At 43.2% G+C, this 22,617-nt stretch overlaps 1 protein-coding gene across 2 annotated transcripts; it reads left to right on the plus strand.

Moving 5' to 3' along the window:
• Positions 1-8,788: 8,788 nt before the first annotated feature.
• On the plus strand, positions 8,789-20,964 carry Dnaja1 (DnaJ heat shock protein family (Hsp40) member A1). Of its 2 annotated transcripts, none has more exons than XM_021159913.2 (9): positions 8,789-8,949; positions 10,022-10,163; positions 10,292-10,469; positions 12,458-12,562; positions 14,066-14,293; positions 16,260-16,374; positions 17,780-17,895; positions 18,172-18,272; positions 18,720-20,964. In XM_021159913.2, exons 2-9 carry the CDS (start codon positions 10,032-10,034, stop codon positions 18,936-18,938), a joined length of 1,194 nt encoding a protein of 397 aa, XP_021015572.1. In that variant the 5' UTR covers positions 8,789-8,949; positions 10,022-10,031; the 3' UTR covers positions 18,939-20,964. The 2 variants fall into 2 exon arrangements, with proteins under 2 accessions (XP_021015572.1, XP_021015573.1); XM_021159914.2 differs by lacking the exon at positions 8,789-8,949 and adding an exon at positions 9,246-9,458.
• The last annotated feature ends 1,653 nt before the right edge of the window (positions 20,965-22,617 follow it).

Below are 22,617 nucleotides of genomic sequence, written 5' to 3' on the forward strand. Positions count from 1 at the left end.
CACATTGTGAGGCTAGCCTGGGCAATATAGCAAGTTCCAGGACAGCCAAATAAGGGTACAAAGTATTCTAATACAGTTTCTCTGTTGCTGTGTTAAAAAACCATTGTTGGGCTTGATAGCACACAGCCTAAACCTGAGCACTCAGAAAACAGAAGCAGGCAGATAGATATTCCATAAATTGCCAGGCCAGCCAGGGCTATACAGTAAGACCATGTCTCAATAAACAACACAGTAACCAAAAGCTATCTGAGGGAGTAAAGAGTTTATTTGACTTACAAGTTACCTTGCCTCATTGAAGGAAGCCAGAACTCAAGGCAGGAACCTGGAAACTAGACCAGAGACCACAGAAGAATGCTGACTCTGCCCCTCACCCCTCACACAGACACCTCTACTCTACCTGCTCAGCTACCTTTCCATAGCCCAAAGCTAACTGCATAAAATGGCCCATCACACCAGGGGATGGGAACTTCCCACAGCAAACAGCAATCAAGAAAATGCCTCAAAGACATAGCCACAGGCCAGTTTCATCCAGGCAGCTCATCAAGTTTCCCTCTTCCCAGGAGCCTGAGGTTTGTGTCTGCTGAAGCTGATACAAAGCCATGTTCTTTTGAAAGAACCTAGTGGGGAAACCCCCACTCAATTTCCGTTTGACAGACACCCAAGAATCACGAACAGACGACCATCTTGATGTAAAAGCATGAGGTAGTTTAATGACAGAGCTCCGGGCCGACACATATCTCCCGCAGGAGACAGAGGTGTTGACCACATGGTGGAGCCATAATGGCGGAGCTCCGGTTCAAAACGTATCTCACACAGGAGACAGTGGTTTTGACCCCGAGGCTTGGAAGCTAGGGGTTTTTATAGAAAAGGGGTGGGGCTGAGGGAGGAATTAGCATGGTTTCACATGATTGGTCCATTTAAACATTAACAGACTGTCAGAAGGGCGGGAGATAGGGAGGCACTAGGCCAGTCAGGACATGTAACGAAGGGCCTGCCCNGGCATGTCCTGGCCTGTTCTGCTATGTTCTCAGCCCCAGGTTTCAAAGCTCACAAACAACTCTTTGGGCTATTTGACATAAATTACATGAATCACATGTCTCAAGTTTTATTTCCTTTCACTTTCCCATTCGACTTCCTAAATTGGGGGCGGGAGAATCATGAGACAAAACAATCATATTCACATTGTATTTTATGAGCACAAAAAGAATCTAAATGGAAAAAAATTTCAAACAATCTAGAAGACACCTGATAGCAAAATGATGTAGAGAATTATCTACATAATTGATGTGCATGTAAATAAAATGCTCCCGTGTGAGTATGTTAAAGAAGGGATCCCAGCTCTCACGAAGGGGTGATTCTGAGCTTGAGGCCAATGAGGAATATAGAAAGACCTCCTCAAACAACTGTAGGGAGCCTGGAGAGACGGCCCTTCAGCCTCCTCCCACATCAGGCAAGCATGTGTGGTACATAGACCTGCATGTACGCAAGACATCTGTACACACTAAATAAATCTTTAAAGTTTATTCTAAGCTAGGGATGTAAATCAGCAGTAGAGCGCTGAGGCCAGTCTAATTGAGGCACTTCTTCCCTGGAAGGTCTATTTTCCCAGGTGTGTCACGTTGACAACAAACTAACAAGGACGTGTGAGAGTGAGGGTGCTTCTCTATGGGTGCCCTGGAAAACCAGAGGCAGATGCTTGGGTGTCATCCTCATGGCCCTGCACTTCAGTTTTTGGAATAGGACCTCTCATGGAAAACTGACTAGATCCAGATTTGACTAGACTAGTTGATCAGCGAGTGCCTACGATCCACCAGTCTCTGCCTCTACAATGCTAGGATTTCAAACACAAACTGCTACACCAGATTTTCCTTTTTTGTTTTTGGGGACAGGGTCTCACTAAGTAGCCCCAGATAACCTGGAACTCAGAGAGATCTGCCTGCCTCTGTTCAACAACCCCTGCCTTCATCCCCACCCAGTGTTGGAATTTAAGGCATGTACCACAAAGCCTGCCTCAGGTCCTTATATACGCAGAATAAGTTCTCTCCCCCAATGAACCATCTCCCCACCCTGTTTTCTGTTTTGAGATAGGCTCTTGTGATATAACCCAGGCTAGACATGAACTAATGATTCTCCTGTCTTGACCTAATGCCACCACCACATTCAGGACTTGAGTTTTCTCTCCCTCTCCCTTTCTCCCTCTCCCTCTCCTCCCTCTCCCTCTCCTCTCCCTCTCCCTCCCCCTGTCCCTTTCCCTCTCCCTCTGTGTGTGTATGTGTGTGTGCGTGTATGTCTGTGTCTGTGTGTCAAGGGAGTTTGTTCTCTCCTTCCTCCATGTTGGTTCTGAAAATCAAACTCAGGTGACCCAGCTTGACAGCAAGTGCAAACCACTGAGCCATCTTGCCAGTCATTGAGTTTCTTGAGTAGTGTGCTGAATTGTATCTTAAATGTTTACTGACTCATCTATCAATTATCTATTTATATTATTTGGCCATTTTCTGATAGATGATAGCCATTTTATATTAGGCATAGTAGATGCTTATCATGTGCTATGATTTTGTGTATTTTTAGCTGTTTACATAGTGTCTATATCTATTTATACTTTTTGGCCATATAAGGATTTTGGTTAAAAATAAGGGTCATACATCTTCTGAACCAGGCAAGTCCTCAAGTGGAGGGATGGGGACACCAACCCAGCCACAAAACTTTTGACTGACATACAATTTGTCCTGCTGGCAGAGTGTGCTGGGGCCTGAGCCTAGCAAAATCATCAAAGAGGCCAGTGAGACTTTCATCCAGCAACTGATTGAGAGATGCAGAGTCCCACAGTCAAACATTCGGTAGAGCTCGAGGAGGAGAGGTCTGCCAAGATGGAAGAAGAGGGACGGGGGGTGGGGGGGGAACCAGAGGGGTCAGGGACACACCACGAGAACATGAGAACATGGCCCACAGAATCAACTGATGGGGACTCATGGGAATTTGAGAGGTCAGAAAATCTATAGGAGCCTGACCTAGTTCCTCTACATATATGTTACAGCTAAGTAGCTTTGTGTTCTCATTGGAATCCTAACAGTGGGAGCAGGGGCTGTCCCTGACTCTCTTGCTTACTTGTGGGACCTTTCCCGCTAGAGGCACATCTTCCCTAGGATAGTACCTAGGCATATTTTGAAGCTTCACCACCCAGGAGCCACCGTTCCTGTCCACACCAACTGTTTTTGTGACAGTAGCAAGGACCTTCTCCTTTTTCTTTTTCTTCTTCTTCTTCTCAACCTTGGTCTTGGCTGTTGAGTATTTCCTTTTGTACAAGGCCTTTCTGGAATACATAGCAGATCGGGAGTACCTGCCAATTCCTCTAACCAGGACAAAGTTTTGGCTGCAATGGGGCTTCCTCTTCTTGTGCTTTTTAACCTTAGGGTGACCCTTTTTGGCTGCAACAGCGGCCCGGGTACCAGAGGCAGCAGCAGCACCGCCAGCCTTCTTGGCCGCAGGTTTCCTCTCCTTTGTATCAGGCTTCTCTGCCTTTTCACCCACCATCTTGCAAGACGGAAAAGAGAACTAAGACAGTGGCTTCCGGTCTGTAAGCAATGGCGGGAGGTGGCCTCATCCAACCTTACTGTGATGGTATGTGTCTGGTCTAATTGTAGCTTGTTATGTAGTTTTTTGGTTGATGTCCCTGGGAGAAGGCCTGCTCTTTCCTAAGGGAGGGAGGGGAAAGAGAGGGAATCTAAGGAAGAGGGATGGCAGAGAGGGGAGAGGCTGGGGATAGGAGAGGGAGGGGAAACCAGTCCATATGTGATATATGAGAGAAGAATAAAGGGGGGCGGGCATGTCTCAATGGAGTACACTATAACTCTCAGTAACCATGTGGCCAGATCACAAGCTGTGGAAGTGGCTGTGGGCAGCAACCAAATAGTAGTGAGTCATACTCTCTGCTAAGGAATAGGAATTTTATTTCCGAAGCTCTGGTTGATTTTAGGAATGGAATGATATAATTTCTTACAGTTGACTCTTTTTTTTTTAATTGTATTTGATAGCGTTAGGGTTTAACGTTGGGACTCCAGGTATACTAGGCGAGCACTCCTAAACTATACCCCAGACTGATCACTCATCCCATATACAGCCTGTGAAATAAAAATAAGGCATAACGTTGAAGATGCAGCTCAGTGGCAGCAGAACAGCATGTGCTTAGCAAGCATAAAGCTTATTTAGCAGAATAAGAACAAGAATGAGGAGTGGAGCCGGGAGGGCAGGAGGATAGGAAGGGAGAGAGAAAGATCTTTGAAGAGGATTCTCTATGGCTTGGAACCAAAGAAGGTCATGGATACACAGGAGTATGTCTGGTTTACTTTTTCTTTCCTTTAAAGAAAATACTCTATTTTGATACCATGTAGCCCAGGCTGTCCTCAAGCTCCTGGGCTTCAGTGATATTCACGCCATAACCTTCAGAGTAGTTAGGACTCCAGGCTCTCTCTGCCACCACACCTGGCAGCCTTTAAAGAACCAACAATAAATATAACACCTGAGTTTTCCACACTCCTGGAGAGTGAAAGGCTGTGGAACAAGCTTGCTTACAGCTTTTTCTAAATTGTACAGCACTTCATCTATGAGGCCCAACATCTGAGAGGATGGGAGCATGCCCAGTATGCTCATCGACCCCAGCCTGGAGTGGCTGAGGAACCTGTGAGCAGTGCCCAGAGAGGGCCCTCTCTCCTGTTACCCACTTCTGCCCTCCCCATAAAAAATGAAGAGAAGCTGGACAGGGTTCCAAACTAGGTGGAGGCAGGAAGATAAGGAGTTCAAGGTCATCCTGAACTACACACCAAATTCAAGCTTGAGGCTAGCCTGGGATATATGAGACCCTATCCCAAAAAAAGCAAAAGAGAAAAGATGGGAGTAGGGAGTAACTTAAATGAAATGTCTGTACTGCTTGGGCACATTATAGGCACATATCAGCAGACAGTCTCTCTCTTACCCTGTCCTCACACAGGCACTTACACTACCAAGCTAGACTTGGAGGCTGAGTGAGGAGCCTTTTGTAATGGGGAATGAATTAAGAATAGAGCTTTGGGGCTGGAGAGATGGCTCAACAATTAAGAGCACTGACTGCTCTTCCAGAGGTCCTGAGTTCAATTTCCAGCAACCACAATAAGACCATATATATATATATATATATATATATATATATATATAATGTGACCATTATATATAATTAAATATATATAATAAGACCATATATCTATATCTATCTATCTATCTATCTATCTATCTATCTATCTATCTATCTATCTGCAATGAATGAGAGGGAACTGAGCACAAAGGCCAGGAGTGGCGGCTCTTACCTGTAATACTACCTAGCATTTGGGAGGCCGAGGCAGAAGGACTGACCTGAATTCAAGGCCAGCCTGGGCCACAGAGTAAGATGGGAAGTATGGGATTTTTTATTTTATTATTTTAGGTGTATGTGTGCTTTGTCTGCATGTATGTCTATGCACTGCACACATACACTGCATACAAAGAAAAAACTTTAAAGCAATAAGATATTAATTTCTCACATACACCCCTAAACAGGGTCTCAAATATCCCAAGCAGCCTCAAACTTTCTATGTAGCCTCAGTTGGCTTGAACTCCTGAGCTTCCTACCTGAGCCTCCCAAATGCTGGGATCACAGGTAGAAACCAATGCATTTGATACGTTTTTACTTGTAAAGCTGGCAAAGACTTAACAGAACAACAAGAGATAATTACATACTTGCAAGGCCCATTCACACACGCTGGAAGCAGTTTGAATGAGCATAAAAAGTTGTTATAATTTTCAGTTTGCACTCACATTGGCTCGGCAGGTTTAGGTGTTTGTCCTAAAGAAGTATTTGCAGCAAGTGTGGTGGCAGGGCCATAATCCCAGCTCTTTCCAGGCTGAGTCAGGAGGATTGCAAGTTTGAAGACAACCGTGTTACATAGAGCTCTAAAGATTGACTATGGTGGCTTGGGCCTGTGAAGGATGAAGGGTCAATGGCCCCATGCCTCCAGTGAACTGAGACACCCCCACCCCACTTTTTCCCTTTTGTTTTCACATCACTTCAATCAGCTCTTATCTAACAAAGGAGATCATGGCTTAGAGGCTGGCATGGACTACACAGAGGGTTTGAGGTCTCAACTTTATGAGGCCTATGCGAGACTGAAAAATCACAAAATAAAAATAAAGTTTGTAGCCAGGCGTGGTGGCGCACGCCTTTAATCCCAGCACTCGGGAGGCAGAGGCAGGCGGATTTCCGAGTTCAAGGCCAGCCTGGTCTACAAAGTGAGTTCCAGGACAGCCAGGGCTACACAGAGAAACCCTGTCTCGAAAAACCAAAAAAAAAAAAAAATAAATAAAATAAAAAAAAATAAAGTTTGTATGAGTACCTAAAGCTGTATTTGAAGATCTTCAGCATTTCACCATAAAACACTGGAAACCACTGAAACATTCAATAGAGATCAGGCAAACCACATCAAAAAAATAACAAGGCTGATTTATTTACCCCAACAAAATAATCTGTTGTAAACAACACATGCAAGATAGTTTTCTTTCTTCTTCTTTGCAGTCCTAGGAATCACACCTAGGGCCTTGAGCAGGATAAGAAGCATTCATTCTATGTGTTATATTCCCACTCCAAAGACGGTGTCACACCTAACTCAAGTGATCTTGAGTTCACTAGCCTCCTGGTTCTGCTTCCTAGTTCTGAATTTTCAGGAGAACTACCAAACTAAGCTAAGATCTCATTTCCACAAAAAATTATCACAGATGAGTTTGCTGGTAATTTTTGAGGTTTTTTGTTTGTTTTGTTTGAGACAGGGTCTTTCTTACTCTGTAGCTCTGGCTGCCCTGGAACCTGCTATGTAGACTGGCCTGGCCTCTATATTAGAGATCTGCCTACCTCTACCTTCAGAGTGCTGGGATTAAAGGCAGACTTTATCAGCCTAGCCCTGTAATTTTGGTTGGTTGGTTGGTTGGATGGTTTTGGTATGGTTTTTTGTTTTTAATTCTGGTTTTGGTTTTTAATCTCATTACAAGTTAAGTTCCTTGAGAGTAGGGGCCATGGCTTACAAGAGTTTTGTATTGGCAAGGCCTAGAGGATGCCTGGCATAGTAGATATTTTACTCAAAAGTGTTGGCATGAAGCAGCAGTTCTCAAACCTGTGGGTCTTGATCCCTTTGGAAAACCATTGGCACATATTTATATTACAACTCACAGCAGTAACAACATTACAGTTATGAAGTAGCAATGAAAATAATTTTATGGTTGGGGGACACCACAACATGAGGAGCTGTAATAAAGGGTCGCAGCATTAGGAAGGTAAAGAACCCCTGCTTTAAAGACATAACCTATTGATAGATGTGATATCTGAGAGGGTAACACGTAAGATGAGAAAAGATGTTTCTCAGCCAAAACCACAGCACATCATCAAAAAGTCTGTAAGGGAAGTGGCATAGCTTTAGTGACTACAACAGAGTTTAGTGAAAGCAGTAATTGTGGAGAGCAGGTTTTTAAGACCAAGAGCTAAAGATGTCTTTGGGTAGGTTTGAAGACAGCCAGCCTTTCCAGCTCCTTTAGCTCTGGCTACATCCAATTACCTGTGATCTTAAAGCACTGAGACAGCCGCTCAGCTGGTAACGCACTGAAGACTTGAGTTACCTGTGCAAAGGTACGAGAGAACTACAATGGTCCACAAGCCTAGAAACACACAATAAAACGAACATTTAAAGAATCTCATTCCACACTCTCGGCTTCCATTAGGAAGTGTAATTAACTGCTTCTTGTTCACGTGCTGACCTGTATTTTGTGATTTCTAAGTTTTTAGCTTGTTCCAGTTCCAACAAAAGTCCAAGCAAGAGGCCCCGCGGTTAAGAGCATGTACCACCCTGCTCAGAGACAGGAGAGTTCAGAATTTGAAGCCAGACTTAAGACTCCATGCCTCTGGCTTCCTTGGGCACCTACACACATACACACACACAGAGGATTCAAAATAAGTCTTTAAAATATGTGAACTCTTTCAAGTTTACACCTCCACTTCTTTGATGTGTCTATTGTGTTACTGAATTAAGAAAAACATTCACTGTGTCCGTTGAAAGCTTAAGATTCAACTTTGCCAACTATAGATTTTTGAGTCACCAAATGGAAATAAAAAACGGTCAGAGAATTAAAACAATAAGCTAAAGCAATTAATTTTGCTTTTGGCCGCTCCTCTGCGGCCAAACTGGGTGGAAGACTGAACTAAAGGGTCCATGGCCCTCTGTTTGCATGAGGCATTCTAAATGTTTTCCTGTTTGGTGCAGTCCCAGATTCCCTCCGCCCAAGTCGTCAGAGCCAAAAGGATCTGAAGCCTGGGCCAGGCTCGTCCAAAAAGCTCTGACCGAAGTGCGCTTGGGTGAAACCAAAGCCTGCGAGGCTGGTCTAGGGAGTAGGCCCGCCTTGCTCAGCATTTCTTGCCCGCAAGGCTCAGAGGTAAGGAGCTGGAGCTGCAGAAAATCAGACTCGCAGCCAGGGCTGGGTTCCACCGATCCCCTTCAGCACAGCGCGCACAGCGCCTGAAGCACTCGTCCCCGGCTTACGGACTCTGGGACATGACCTCTCCACCTCAAGACTTCCGCACTCTGGTACCTCGCAGTAAGAAAAAAAGCCTCTAGAAGATTCTGCGAGGCTCGGGAACCCGGGCTTGAGTCCACCCCCACAAGGCCCTTGGGCGCAGCCACTTCCCGCCCCCGCGCCGTTGCCCAGGTAACCGAGGGGCGGTGGCAGCGGCGAGGGGCGGGACTTCCGGCAAGTGACGCGCCGGAGCTCGGCTACAAAAGAGGTCGGCTGCGGCGGGCCGGGCGGAACTTTCCAGAACGCTCGGTGGGTGGTGGAGGGGCAGCGTGTGGCCGAACTGCGCTGTGCTCCGCTCCTTTCCGCTCTCCGGCGCCCGCCCGCTCACCGGTGAGTCTCGGCCCTCGGGCCTCCCTCGGTCCCGGCGTGCGGTCTGGACCCCAGACAGCCGGGAAAGGCACAGCCGGAGGCGGTTGGTCCCGCGTGGGCGGGGACTGCGGGTTCCCTGAGCCGGCCTCGGGCTTCGGAAGGCTGCCGGGAATGCCCGGCGCCCTGCCTGCCCGCACGCCACGAGGAGGCCCAAGGCCCAAGCCAATTGGCCTCCCGCCTCATGCTCCTCGCCTCGTACCCCCGCGCTCCGCCGCCCGGGCCGGGTGGGCAGCGCTGCGCACGCGCGGAGCGAGGCAGGGGTGAGGGGCTGCGGGAGGAGCCGGGCGGAGGCTGCGGCTTGCGCTTCTCCTGGCTCTCCTCCCTCTCTTTGTTGAGGTCCGGCCTCCCCCCCCCCTCCGCCTTTTCGATCAGGGTGGGAGGGAGAAAGGAAGGAAGCCTTAACGGTCGGCGCCGGGGGCCGGGGAAACCCAGAGGGCGAGCCAGCTTCCAGGCCTGCAGGGCGAGAGTGGGTAAGCTGCGAGCGAGCAGGAGCAGGATGGCGACGGGGCCCGGGCACCTGCTCCCTGGAGCCGGTCTCCTAAGCCACTCCTCCACCCCCGGGAGTCCAGTGTCGCTTTCCGGCGAGGGTATGGCCTTTATCAGATGTACAAAGGCAGCGGTAATATACTAACCAGTGGACGGAACCTATCAGTGCTGCTGTGGGTTACTAGCAAAACCTCTGGGGAAAGGAAACCGGAAGAAGCCAAATAATTCATGTGTTAGTGCAGTAGAGTCTGAACCAGCTGCGAGAGAGGCTTTCCTTCGAGTTCCCTGAAATCTATATTTTAATCTGTTCGAGTTTACAGCTGAATCATATCAGGAATTTTTTTACCTTTTAAGACGCTTAGGGAAGGCTGTATTAGTATGAGATAAATGCAAAAGAACAGATTGCTTTAGTTCTGGTAGTTAAAGACTACCAGTTAAGAGCCCGTCGTGGCACACACCTTTGATCCCAGTGCTCAGGAGGCAGAAGCAGTTGGATCTTTTGTACAAAGTTTAAAGCTGGTTTAAAATTACGATTTTCTGGTTTCAGACTGTAAAAAATGGTGAAAGAAACCACTTACTACGATGTTTTGGGGGTCAAACCCAATGCCACCCAGGAAGAATTGAAAAAGGCATATAGAAAATTGGCCTTGAAGTACCACCCTGATAAGAATCCAAATGAAGGAGAAAAGGTAAGGGCACAGGCAAACAGCTCAGCAGTAGTGTTGCAATGTGTGTATCTTTCTGTTAGTGCCTGAAAGTCTACAGTAGCTGTGCTTTGTAACAGTTGTTTCTAATGGGATGTCCTTTTCTGAAACAGTTTAAACAGATTTCTCAAGCTTATGAAGTTCTTGCTGATTCCAAAAAAAGGGAACTATATGATAAAGGAGGGGAGCAGGCGATTAAAGAGGGCGGAGCAGGTGGTGGTTTTGGCTCACCCATGGATATCTTTGATATGTTCTTTGGAGGAGGAGGAAGAATGCAAAGAGAAAGGAGAGGTAAGAAAAATCTAGCTTACCTGCAGCTAGAAAGAAATAACTGCTGCTGAAAAAAAGACTTGAGAATTTATTCAAATGCTTGTTTACACGTTGGCATGATGTTACACTCTGTCCGTGAACTGTCTCTGACTTCTGGTGTCATTGAGATTTTATGTAATCAAAAAATAGCTAAGCCAAAAAGCAGGTATAGCTAACCCCATAGATTCCCAAACAGTGGGGGTAACAAAGTGTAGTAGCTTAGGTTTCTAAGCCCTTTCCTACCTTGGATAATACCACCTGCTCTTAGAACCCAGTGGTGAGTGCAGTGGCCTTTTCTGTTGAGAAAAGTAACCCTTAGCAAGCAAAGACTGAGAAAAGCTCATTGTCTGCAGACAGCTGCTGCTGTTGACTCTTGTTTCAGCTCTGCTAGCTCAGCTTAATGCATTTAGTGTTTGGCCAAAAGATGTCTATGGGAAGACAGTATTGAAGGGTGAAATAGCACTTTGTTCTCAGTATATATAGTTAATATAAACTAGTTCGTAGGCACAGTTCTAAAACAAATAGGCAGGCCATTAAATTTCACTTTGCCCCTTAAAGGGTTAAGAAGACTTGGAAAAACTGTTTACTATATGTTTTTAGAACAATTTACCTGTGGGCCTGAGAAACTGCTCAGTGGTTAAGAGCATTTGCCATTCCTTGTAGAAGATCCAGGCTCTGTTTCCCACACCCACACTAGATAGCTGGCTCACCATTGCCTGAAACTCCAGCTCCAGGGGACCAGCAGCTTCCTCTTCTGGCCTGTTGATTTTCACATAAACATATTTAAAAGACCAACCTATAATCGCAGTTGACCTGCTCAGCCATAAGGTGGTATGAGCTACAGGAAGGTAGACTAACTTTGGCTTAGATGAGTGTGAGGGCTTTTGTTAACTGTGCTGCTTTGGAGAATGGACTTGGTCAGTTTCCAGAAGCTTGCTTTTCCCTTTCTTGTACTCTGTATAAAGTTGAGAAAGCTCGAACTTCCAACTTGTGAGAACCTACTTGCTTACAAAGTGAAACGAGAAAGCAGCACAATGTCGTGACTTTAATTTTAACTCCTTAAAGAGTAAGAATATTCAGATACTCAGAAAGGATTGGGACTTTATCTGGTAATCAGGCAATGCTCGAGGCGTGGATAAAGTCCTAGGGGAAGGATCACCAGCTAGGAACTTATTAACCATTGACAGGTGACTGAATTTCTCTAACCTGGTTGTCCTTATGTGATCTCAACCAACCTACTTCGGCTTGTAGTTAATTATATGTGGGAGTCTTGCTCTAGCCAGATGTGGGTCTTTAAGGTGAGATTAATTTGGAGGGAAAAATTTCTCTGCAGCTGTAGTAGCCACCACACTTAAAAATTGTATCTAGTAATTGTGACTTGTGATTTTTGCAGTATTGTACATGTAAAATGTGTCCATCGCTACAGAAAGTTCTGTTGGACCGTATAACATATAACAAAAGGCCTGGGAAATTTGAGACAACCAGTGCTAGCCTAGCAATAAAAAACTATTGAAACTGAAGTAGAAATTGCTATTTCAGTAGTGTCTCAATATTGGCTTCTCCAGCCAATCTTGATTAGAAAGAATTTACTGTGCTAAAGAATGTTTGGATTAAGTAACTAGCCATGTTGCTTAATAATACCTAATAAGTAAAACCTTCAAAGGGATACATGCTTAGCATTGTGAAATGTGCCTGAACATTGAGTGACTTTTAAGGGTAGTATTTTAATTGCTGGATTTCTGAGAGGCCTCTGTGTTCTTAGGCAGATAGATGAACTGCTCACATAATTTTCCTCACTTATGATTAGATTAGTTTGAAAATCAAGTGATTGGATTGATTGTTGTATATGAGTATAGCTCAAAAAGATGTATAGCTTGAGGCTGGTCTTCCATTATCCTTTGCCATTTTTATAGTGCCTTCAACAAAGAAACGTTACAGATGGGTGTTTAATGAGCAGTGTTTTATTCTAGGTAAAAATGTGGTTCATCAGCTCTCAGTGACCTTAGAAGACTTATATAATGGTGCAACAAGAAAACTGGCTCTGCAAAAGAATGTGATTTGTGACAAATGTGAAGGTAAGGGTTCCTAGGTGTTGGTTGTTTATGGTTTATGAGGATAGGTCTTTGTAGAGGTAAGCTGGCCTTAGATCTTTCTTCAACTTCCTGAGTACCAGGTCCCCGTGACTTCCCTGATAGAGAAAGTTGGAGTGCGGCACTAAAAAACAGCTGAATCTTCTACCAAGAGAGATGTTATGGTTTTGCTGTGACAGTTTCATGTCTGTATATAATTTTCATTATTCTCTTCTCCAACTCCTTTTCCTTACTATTCTTCTGTATGCCTGTGGTTTGATGGCCCAATGAGTCCCATTAGAGTTGCTTACAGGAATGTGGGTGAGGGATTGTTCCCAAAGGACAGACACCAGAATTAGTGGCTACATGTAGAAGAAAACGTCTCTTCAGGGATGAGGCCTTGTCATCAGCTCCTTTATGACAACATGTTGATGGGCCCAATCCTGTGTAGATCCTAAGTAACATTTTTAAAAAAAAAAAAAAAAACAATGCTTTGTACATTTATATGCATGTTGTGTTGTGTTGAGAGGTCAGAAAACAACTTGCAGTAATGAGGTTTTTTTTTTTGTTTTTAATAAGACCAGTTTCATCCAGGCTGACCTCTTAACTAAAACTCCTGTACAGCATTTTGGCTACCTTTTTTTTTTTTTTTTTTAAAGGATGGCCCTGTTCCCAGGCATAGTAATCCATGTTAGATCTCTTAGGAGGTCAGTAAAAAAAAAAAAAAATGTGCTGTGGGAACACATATTGTAAGATTGTGGTACAAGCTATTTTGGAGTTGCTGCCCCATCTCACTGATCCTTAAAGTGTTGTGAAAGTGGAATGCTTGCAGAGAGAGCTCTTTACCCTGAGGACTGCCTACTTTGAGCTGACTAAAAAGGCTTAACACACTACCACCACCACCTCACACACTGTCCTTTGTTTTGTCTTTCTGTGTGTTTCTCTACTGCTGCATGTTGTACCTGTGGAAGCCAGAAGAGGGTATCAGATCCACCTGGAACTAGAGTTAAAGAGGAGGGTGGTGAGCCACCATGTGGGTGCTGGGGAGCAACCCCAGGCCCTCTGTCTGGAAAAGCAGCCAATCTTAATCTTCTAGTTAGTGAGCCAGTTCTCTAGGCCTTGCCCTTCCCTTCCTATATCTCCTCTTCTCCTCTCCCCTGTCTGAGCCAAAAATCCTGAGTGCATGCTCTGACATCTGTGGGCATTTTCATATCTAAAGACCTGCCTTCCTTCACCTCACTCCCCAACACAGCTGCTTTTGCTGACCATGTGTCTTATTTAAACCGTAATTCAAAACGCAAGACTTCTCACCTCCTCTGGTGAACTTTGGAGATTCATAGTTTGCCTACCTTTTTTTTTGTTTGTTTGTTTTCTCTTAGACTTACAAAGAAGAATATTAATTTATCTGAATTGTACATTTTAGGACATCAGTCCATAAGACCTTAAATACTAAGGAGTTAGACTCTTAATTACTGCTAAGTTTTATAAGTTTCTTTTAAAACCGTCTAGGCCGAGGTGGTAAGAAAGGAGCAGTAGAGTGCTGTCCCAACTGCCGGGGGACGGGCATGCAGATAAGGATTCATCAGATTGGACCAGGAATGGTTCAGCAAATTCAGTCAGTGTGCATGGAGTGCCAGGGTCATGGAGAACGCATCAGTCCTAAAGACAGATGTAAGAGCTGCAATGGAAGAAAGATAGTTCGAGAGAAGAAAATTTTAGAAGTTCATATTGATAAAGGTGAGTACTGATCCACTCTAGTCTGAATCGTATCTTTTATTCTGACAATTTCATTCATAGTGTGTAATGTATTTTGATGGGTTTTTTTTTCACCTCATTACCTTTTGTACCACTTCGTTTTAAATTCTTTTCAAATTTATCATTTTGTGGTAGAGGTGTTTGTGATATATACTGTTTTAATTAGGATTGCTTGCATGAATGAGGATTATTTACTGGAACATGTGCAGTTTAACAGTGGCTAAAGGATTTAAGAAAAGGACTCCCTGTCAGTAACGTCAGCTGCCAGAATTCTTTCAGTGAGGGTGCAGCCTAATGAACAGTCATTTATAATTATTTTTAAAATTCTCAATTTCTTTTTCTCTTATTGAGATGGGTATTTTTTCCTGTATTGCCAGGAAAACCTCAGCCCTGTCTTTTTTGACCAAACATTTGTTTCTTGTTTGAGAGAGAGTGGGACTCCTGCAGAAGTTGCTATGAACTCCTGGTCCTCCTAAGTATTGGCATTACAGATGCATAGTAGTGTAGTTTACTCACATTTTAGTAAGTCAGTCTGGCGGTGGTGCTGCACACCTTTAATCTCAGTGCTTGGGAGGCAGAGGCAGGCAGATCTCTGTGACCTTAAAGTCAGCCTGGTCTACAGAGTGAGTTCCAAGACCCTTCCAAGGCTATACAGAGAAACCCTGTCTTGAAAAACCCAAACAAAGGGCATGGGGGGTTGCCTTTTGTTCTAAGTTTTTAACATTTTCCAGTAGGGTTTCAGTATGTAGCCCAAACTGCTTCTGCCTCCTTAGTACTGTGATCATAAGCCTGCCATCCAGACTTGGGCCCTGGGCTCAGTGGATAACATCTATTGCACAACAGTGAGTTGAAATGCCCAGCATGGGGGGGTGGGATGCTAACTTTGGTATATACTAGTCTGTGTACTTCTGCCTTGGAGGTCTAGGAGGTGGAGACAGCACCACTGGGACTTGTGGTCAGGTTCAGTGGAACGGAAGGACATCTGAAAACACACGGTTAAATTTTTATTAAAGTAAAAGTTGTGAGCTAGCATTAGAAGCCAGTAAGAATCTCAGTAGATTACGTGACCTTTTCAAAAACATTTGCTGTATTGGAAAATACAGTCAGTGTTTTCTATATGGGCTACATGTTAAAGTATCCAATAGTAATAAACATTTTGAGGGTGGAGTAAGGGATGGGTTGAGACTGCTGGCCTTGAACTCAGGTCCTGCCTCTGCCTCCTGAGTACTGGGATTAAAGACCTTTAGGTCTTCACCATTACCCAGGTAACTTTTTTAATCAGTCCAGGCTAGTAGAAACCAAACCCAGGGTCTTTGCTTGTACTGGGTAGTTAATCAACAGATAACAGAGAAGATGAGAATGGAGAGTGGAGGAAGCTTCCAAAGGAAGAATTCTGGATTTTAAAATCTAGTTTTCTTACTAGAAATACTGCTGGTACAACAGAAAAAAGTCAGTTGACACTGTAGCCTAATGATAGTAATTACAGATTGTTACACAATCAGAGTAGTTAACTGGTTATATTGTTTGCCAGTTGTCAGTTTGCTTCTAACATAGGTGTTTTTAGTCCTCAACTGCTTGAATGAAATAAGTCTCTGTGGAAAGTTAGGTGTGCAGCTAAGTAGGTAATATTTCTGAGATTAGAAGCCTGACTGTAGAAAGTTGTCTCGTCTACTGTGTTACAGCTTGCTTCAGCACCAGACTAGACTGGGTTAAATAGTCTTTTCCATCATCCAGCACAGATGTGTACGTGCTGAAGGACATACATGCAGGTCAGGACATTTTGAAGGAATGATACTGAGGATGAAATTGGGCCCAATGCCTTGGCATAGTGCTGTACCACTGAACTCTTCATCCACAGACCACATCTGTAGTTTAGTAGATTTTATGATCCTGACCTTAGTATCTGGCCTCTGATATCAGTAAAAGTACAAACTTGATCTGTGTTTAGGCATGAAAGATGGTCAGAAGATAACATTCCACGGTGAAGGAGACCAAGAACCAGGACTGGAGCCAGGAGATATTATCATTGTGTTAGATCAGAAGGACCATGCTGTTTTTACAAGGTAAAGACTTAATCACTTTTCCAAACTGACTAATTAGATTGAATTCTAGTTTTAAAAGGTTGAGTGAGCTTTTATTTACTCTTAGAACACAGGTATATGTAACAAACTGCAGTGTGTTCTATAAAAGCTCATTAGCTCGGTTTCAGTTGTAAATGGCTGGAAGTAGAATCAAGATTGTTTCTGTCTTAAAATTGTTGACTAGATTTTTTTGTGAGCATTAATGGATAGCAAGCAACTGGAGAAGCTATATAAGAAAACCCTGCTCTCAAAGCCGGGCGTGGTGGCACACACCTTTAATCCCAGCACTCAGGAGGCAGAGGCAGGTGGATTTCTGAGTTCGAGGCCAGCCTGGACTACAAATGAGTTCCAGGATAGCCAGTGCTTACACAGAGAAACCCTGTCTTGGGGGGCAGGGAGGGGGTGGGGGGAATGGGACGGACCAAACCTGCTTGCCTACAGTTTCTGGATAGTCGATTCAAAAAAGTTAATGCCTTTCATCATTTGCCCATTCTTGGTTTATACGGAGTTGTTTATGTATAAATATTCAAACTATCTTAATACAAAACTAAAATTTGGAACTGTTAAATATATATAATTTGTGTCTTGAAACAATTTCCAAACTGGACATGAAGGTTGGGGGAGGGGGTCATGTGTATGGAAGGAACTTGTTCAGGAAAGGATATTTCTAACAGGTGTTTATTCTGTGTTGGAAAACTAAATGTGAGGGAATGTCAGCTATTAAAAAATGCTATCACAAGAGCCCAGCACTGGTGGCACACAACTTTAATACCAGCCCTTGAGAGAGGAGCAGGTGGATCTCTTGAGTTTGACAGCCAGGGCTGTTTTAAACAAAGAAACCCTATCTCAAAAAACAAAATGCTATACTAGGCACCATACTACATACATACATCCAAGAGATCTTTACTGTCTCAAAGTTTTCATAATTGGACTAAATACCCAAATCGAGGTGGGAAATTTTTGTTTTTTGTTTGTAACTTTTTTTGTTCACACTGATTCATATACTACAAATGTGTCTGGCTTCCTTTAACCCCAGTATATGTTTTGTGTGTTTTTTCTCCCCTCTGAGAAACCAGATTTAAGATTAGGCAACAACTTGGGAAGAATACATTGCTTAGAATGTGTGGAAAGAACAGTTGTTTTAAGTCCAGGGCAGGCTTTGATCTTCTCTGCCTTTGGTTACTACCTCCCAAGTGCTGGCTTACACCACTGTGTCCAGCTGTGTCCTAGTGATTTTGAAGCCTTGTTCAATGACTGTTTCCAAAATAATTTGTTATTTTCAGTATTTAATAGTTTGGTTTTCAGATTGGTGACAGAAGTTTGCCTGTTGTGTCTGTATATAGTCATGTGTGAAAAATGTAACTGTGCCTTGTTTGTATTGCTATAGGCGAGGAGAAGATCTTTTCATGTGTATGGATATACAGCTGGTTGAAGCATTGTGCGGCTTCCAAAAGCCAATATCTACTCTTGACAACCGAACCATAGTCATCACCTCTCATCCAGGTATGATAACGAGATGAACCTGTTTCCCTGCTTTGCATTTTCCTTGTCTTCTGATAACTATGAAGTACTATATAGGTATTGAGGGAAATGTCTTGCTTTCCTTCCACGGTTATATATCCTTAGAGCTGAGATGAAATTTACTGGTCACCTCTTAGAAAAGCTTTAAATGAAGGAAACGGGGCTATTGAACCAGAACTCAGAGGTTGTCTGTTTCACTTTTTTTCTTTGCTTATACAAATGAGACCATCCCTAAGAACCTGGCTTCCATGTCTTTAGGTCAGATTGTCAAGCATGGGGATATAAAATGTGTGCTAAATGAAGGTATGCCAATATACCGTCGGCCATATGAAAAGGGACGTCTAATCATTGAGTTTAAGGTAAGCTGTCATTTCTCAAGAACATTTGAGAATGGTTAGCTTATTAAAATACAATACAGACTAAGCAAATGCATTAAAATCTCCCTTTAAAAATGCAGTTAAAATTGAAACACCAAATGGATTTCTCTTAAACCATGGGTTAGAAGTGGCAACTATGGCAGTTAATTTTTGTTAAGCACCTGGCCTGGGTATGATGTGTGCCTATAATCTAGCACTTGAAAGGTAGAATTGGGAGGGTAAAGAATAAATCATTTGGTTAGACAATGGTGGCCCACACCTTTAATTCCACTGCTTGGGAGGCAGAGGTACTTGGATCTCTCAGTTTGAAGACAGCCTGATCTACAGAGCAAGTTCCGGTAGTTAGAATTATGTGTTTTTCTGGGGGTAATTCCAGTATATTTAAAGGTATGTCTAATGATAGAATCGAATTTAATTTCTTTTTTGCAGGTAAACTTTCCTGAAAATGGCTTTCTCTCTCCTGATAAACTCTCTTTGCTGGAAAAACTCCTTCCTGAAAGGAAGGAAGTAGAAGAGACTGATGAAATGGATCAGGTAGAACTGGTGGACTTTGATCCAAATCAGGAAAGACGGCGTCATTATAATGGAGAAGCATATGAGGATGATGAACATCACCCCAGAGGTGGCGTTCAGTGTCAGACCTCTTAATGGGCCAGTCACTCTCTGACATTCTGTATGCAGTAGTGAATGTGGGAAGGACTGTAATCATAATAAGCTCACTACTTGGCTATTGTTTTTGTTTTAATATTCAACTATAGTAGTGTTTTAAAAGTTAAATGAAGAATAAACACAAATATAAAAGCTCTGACTTTGCCCTGTATGTATGATGACTTCAGTGTTCAAGATGAAAATGAATACTTGTAAAAACTAGTTTAAAAAGTTCCCTAGCATCTGTTAGGCCATATCTTGTGTAACTGATAATAGCTGTGTACATTAGACTGACATGCTAGGTATGTGTTGTGTGACCCTTCATTGTTAAGCTATGGGATTAAAATTCTGTATTTAACTGGTAATCAAAAGAAAACAATTAGTTACATGTTGGTCTGTCTAGTTGTATGAAGTGAACCAATTGTGATGCCTTTGCATTGTATTGCCTCAGCCATTACTAGAAGGTGGCATAATACATTTCGCCTGTGTTATTAGTGATAGAAATGATACATTCCTAAAGAAGTTTATCATAAGCTACTGCTTAAGGGCTTGCTCTTCTAGATTGCATTCCCTTCTGCTGTGCCATTTTTAATATATATATATATATAAAAACAGAAAACATGATCACCTTTTTCCCCTTCTCAAACCATGATAAGCCTTTGCTTGGGTGTAGTGACTTCCAAAGCCCAAGTAACTTACAAATTAAAGTGATGAGATGTGTACATGGAGGGGTGATTTGCATGTATAATCCAGGGAAGGTGCTCCTTAGGTCTGTTACAGGCTTTCTATTGGACTTAGGCTCCAACGTAACTGCAATTTAATGTTGGTAGTATAGCAAATTATGAATAGATTTGTTGTATGTTTTGAAGTCACATGCTTACATGCTTAAATCTGGATATCAGAATTTAAGCAGTTACTGAAATGTATGACTGTCTAATATACTGATTACAAAGTGTTTCCAGTGTCACTGCAGGCCTTTTTTTCTCAATTCATCAAAGCATTATGGGCTTTTATGATGTAATTTTATGTCTATGTTCCTGAAATGTGGGAATGCTTAGTGTCCATATATACTTATTTCTTATCCATATATAAGAAAGGTATAGGCCTGAGCCCAAGTCAGAAAAGGGAACTTCAACCAACCTGGATGAAAATATGTGAATTTCATGTCTTTACCTAGGTCTGCCACATCTCTTCTAGTCAGAAATTTTAAAACCTTTCTAATCTGAAAGTAGGCTGAAGTTTCCTTCACGGGGAGAACATTTGAGTTAGCAAATCACCATGGTGAAGAGAGGGTTCAATGGCTAGTACTGACAAGAGAGGACCCACATTCAGTTCCAAGTAGGTCCCATCTCTACAGTGAGTCCCCAAAACCCACTTCATGCTCTAGGCACGCAGAATACTCAAAACTTGGCTTACAAAGGGTCCCCAGCCTTCAGTCCTTGGTTTTCATTTTAAGCTGTGAATGGAACTGCCTAGGAATGGTTTTAATGTGTGTGCCAGATCCCCTCAAACTAAGTTACAGTTGTGAGCTGCAATGTGGGTGCTGGGAATTGAACCCATGTCTTCAGAAAAGTAGCCAGGAACTGAACTATCCCTTACCTAAGAAACGAATCAGGTCTCATCCTGTTGGGATTTAGGTTCAACTGGGTTGTATAGAATAGCCTTAAACACGAAGGTCTAATAACGGGTAGAATTGCATTACCTGAGACAGCCAGCCAGGCATGTATAACACGCCTGTAGCCCCAGCATTTAAGAGGCTGAGGGATAAGGCATGGGATTTGTATTGGATCAAAACCAGCCTGTGCTGTCAAGCAGTATCACTGTTGATAGTGTTCCAATTTTAGAAACACCTCGACCTTGGATTTTAGCACTAAAAACACTGTTGGGCCAGTTGCCTGGGCTGGTAAAAGCAAAATCCTGGTAGAATGCAATGCCTTTTTTTTTTTTTTTTTTTTGTCAAGACCCCTAGGCTTACCTGGAACTCAGATTTGCTTCCCAAGTGCTGGTATTAAAGGCATCACTTCTGGCTTGCTGGTCAACATTTTAAACCAGGAAAACACATGCCACCTTCAATATACCGTTCATTAAGCTTTTCAGATATGACATACTAATTTAGCATTTAAGGTGAGACCTTTGGGAAGAGTAAAAAATCTTGAAAGACAATATAAAATGCTGTATATGAAAATATGCTTGCTTGCGTAGGTCTGGGGTGAGACCTGAAAATGTCTTAAGTTACTAGGTAAATCATGAGACTGAAATCTAGCTGCTTTCACTCTCTAGTAATATGGTCAGCTTGAACGGAGAAGAAAACTGACTGCAAGATTCAAAAACTAGTGAAGAGAAAATACACTGCTGGCATTTCTGGAAAACATCACCCTGAAACACATGTCATGATTGTCAATTAAGGGGACAGGGTACTTTGTTTTATTTACAGAATTGTCTGGTGGACCACACAAAGACTATCTCCCCTGAACCTGACTTCCTTAAGTCCCAAGCACTAAGCTTCCACTAACCCCTACTACAGGGCCCTTAACAAACCTTTGGCTATGGGGGTTGCCAGATTAAAAACTGGCACCAGGCACCACTAGCCTGTACAAGGTTCCATCCTCTCTGAACATATAAGGAGGTTCTCCCTACTTGACATCCTCAGTGGGGAGTGCCAGGGACAGGCTGCCTTAGCCCAGAAGAGCTTCTTAGGAGGGTCCCTCAGCTGAAGCTATGTGGGGCCTAAGAGAAGTCAGTCTTTTAGAGGTTCCTTCCAAATGTTGCTGAAGGATGAACAAGGTGGTCTTCTAAGACTTTCCCAAGTATGGTGGTACATAACTACCAGCAACTAAAAACACTACTAGCTTGTCCCATACTTAGCTTACTGGGACACCACATTGTATAGTTCCTGTTTTGTTTTGAGACAAGATCTTACAATGCAGTCCTAGCTGGTCTTAACTGTGCCTCAAATTTGCAAGTGCTGCAATTAAAGGCATATGTCTAATTTGCCAAGCTCTGACTCTTGGGGGCAGACAAGGACAAGGGCTCCCTGTACAGACCAGATTGATCTTAAAACTTTTTTCTTTTGGATTTTTAAGACCAGTTTCTCTGTGTTAACAGCCTGGCTGTCCTTATTTGTAGACCAGGCTGGCCTTGAACTTACTATAGAGCTACCTTGAAATTTTGGTCCTCCTGTCTCCACCCCCAACTGCCAATCAAACCAAAACATGCATGCAATTGAGAGAGCTACAGCCCCAGCCCCAAATGTAAAATTTGGTAATGACTTTCTCAATAAAAAGCCTAGGAGAAGGATGGAAAGATGGCTTAGTGATTAAGAGCCCTGATTGCTCTTCCAAAGGTCCTGAGTTCAAATCCCAGCAACCACAACCATCTGTAATGGATCCAACGTCCTCTTCTGGTGTGTCTGAAGACAGCTACAGTGCACTCACATGCATAAAATAATCCTTAAAAATTTTAAGCCTAGGAGAAGACAGCCTTTCTTGATACAGCCTAGCATAGTATCTTCATTATAAATGCTCTCTGTATCTCTGTAGCTCTGGTTTAAATGTAAAGGACATCAACATGGAACCTATTTTCTTTTTTTTTTTTTTTTTTTTTTTGGGTTTTTTTTTTTTTATTATATGTAAGTACCCTGGAGCTGTCCTCAGACACTCCAGAAGAGGGTGCCAGATCT

Source organism: Mus caroli, chromosome 4 (genome assembly GCF_900094665.2).
Source record: "Mus caroli chromosome 4, CAROLI_EIJ_v1.1, whole genome shotgun sequence".
In the NCBI taxonomy this organism is placed as follows: Eukaryota; Metazoa; Chordata; class Mammalia; order Rodentia; family Muridae; genus Mus; species Mus caroli.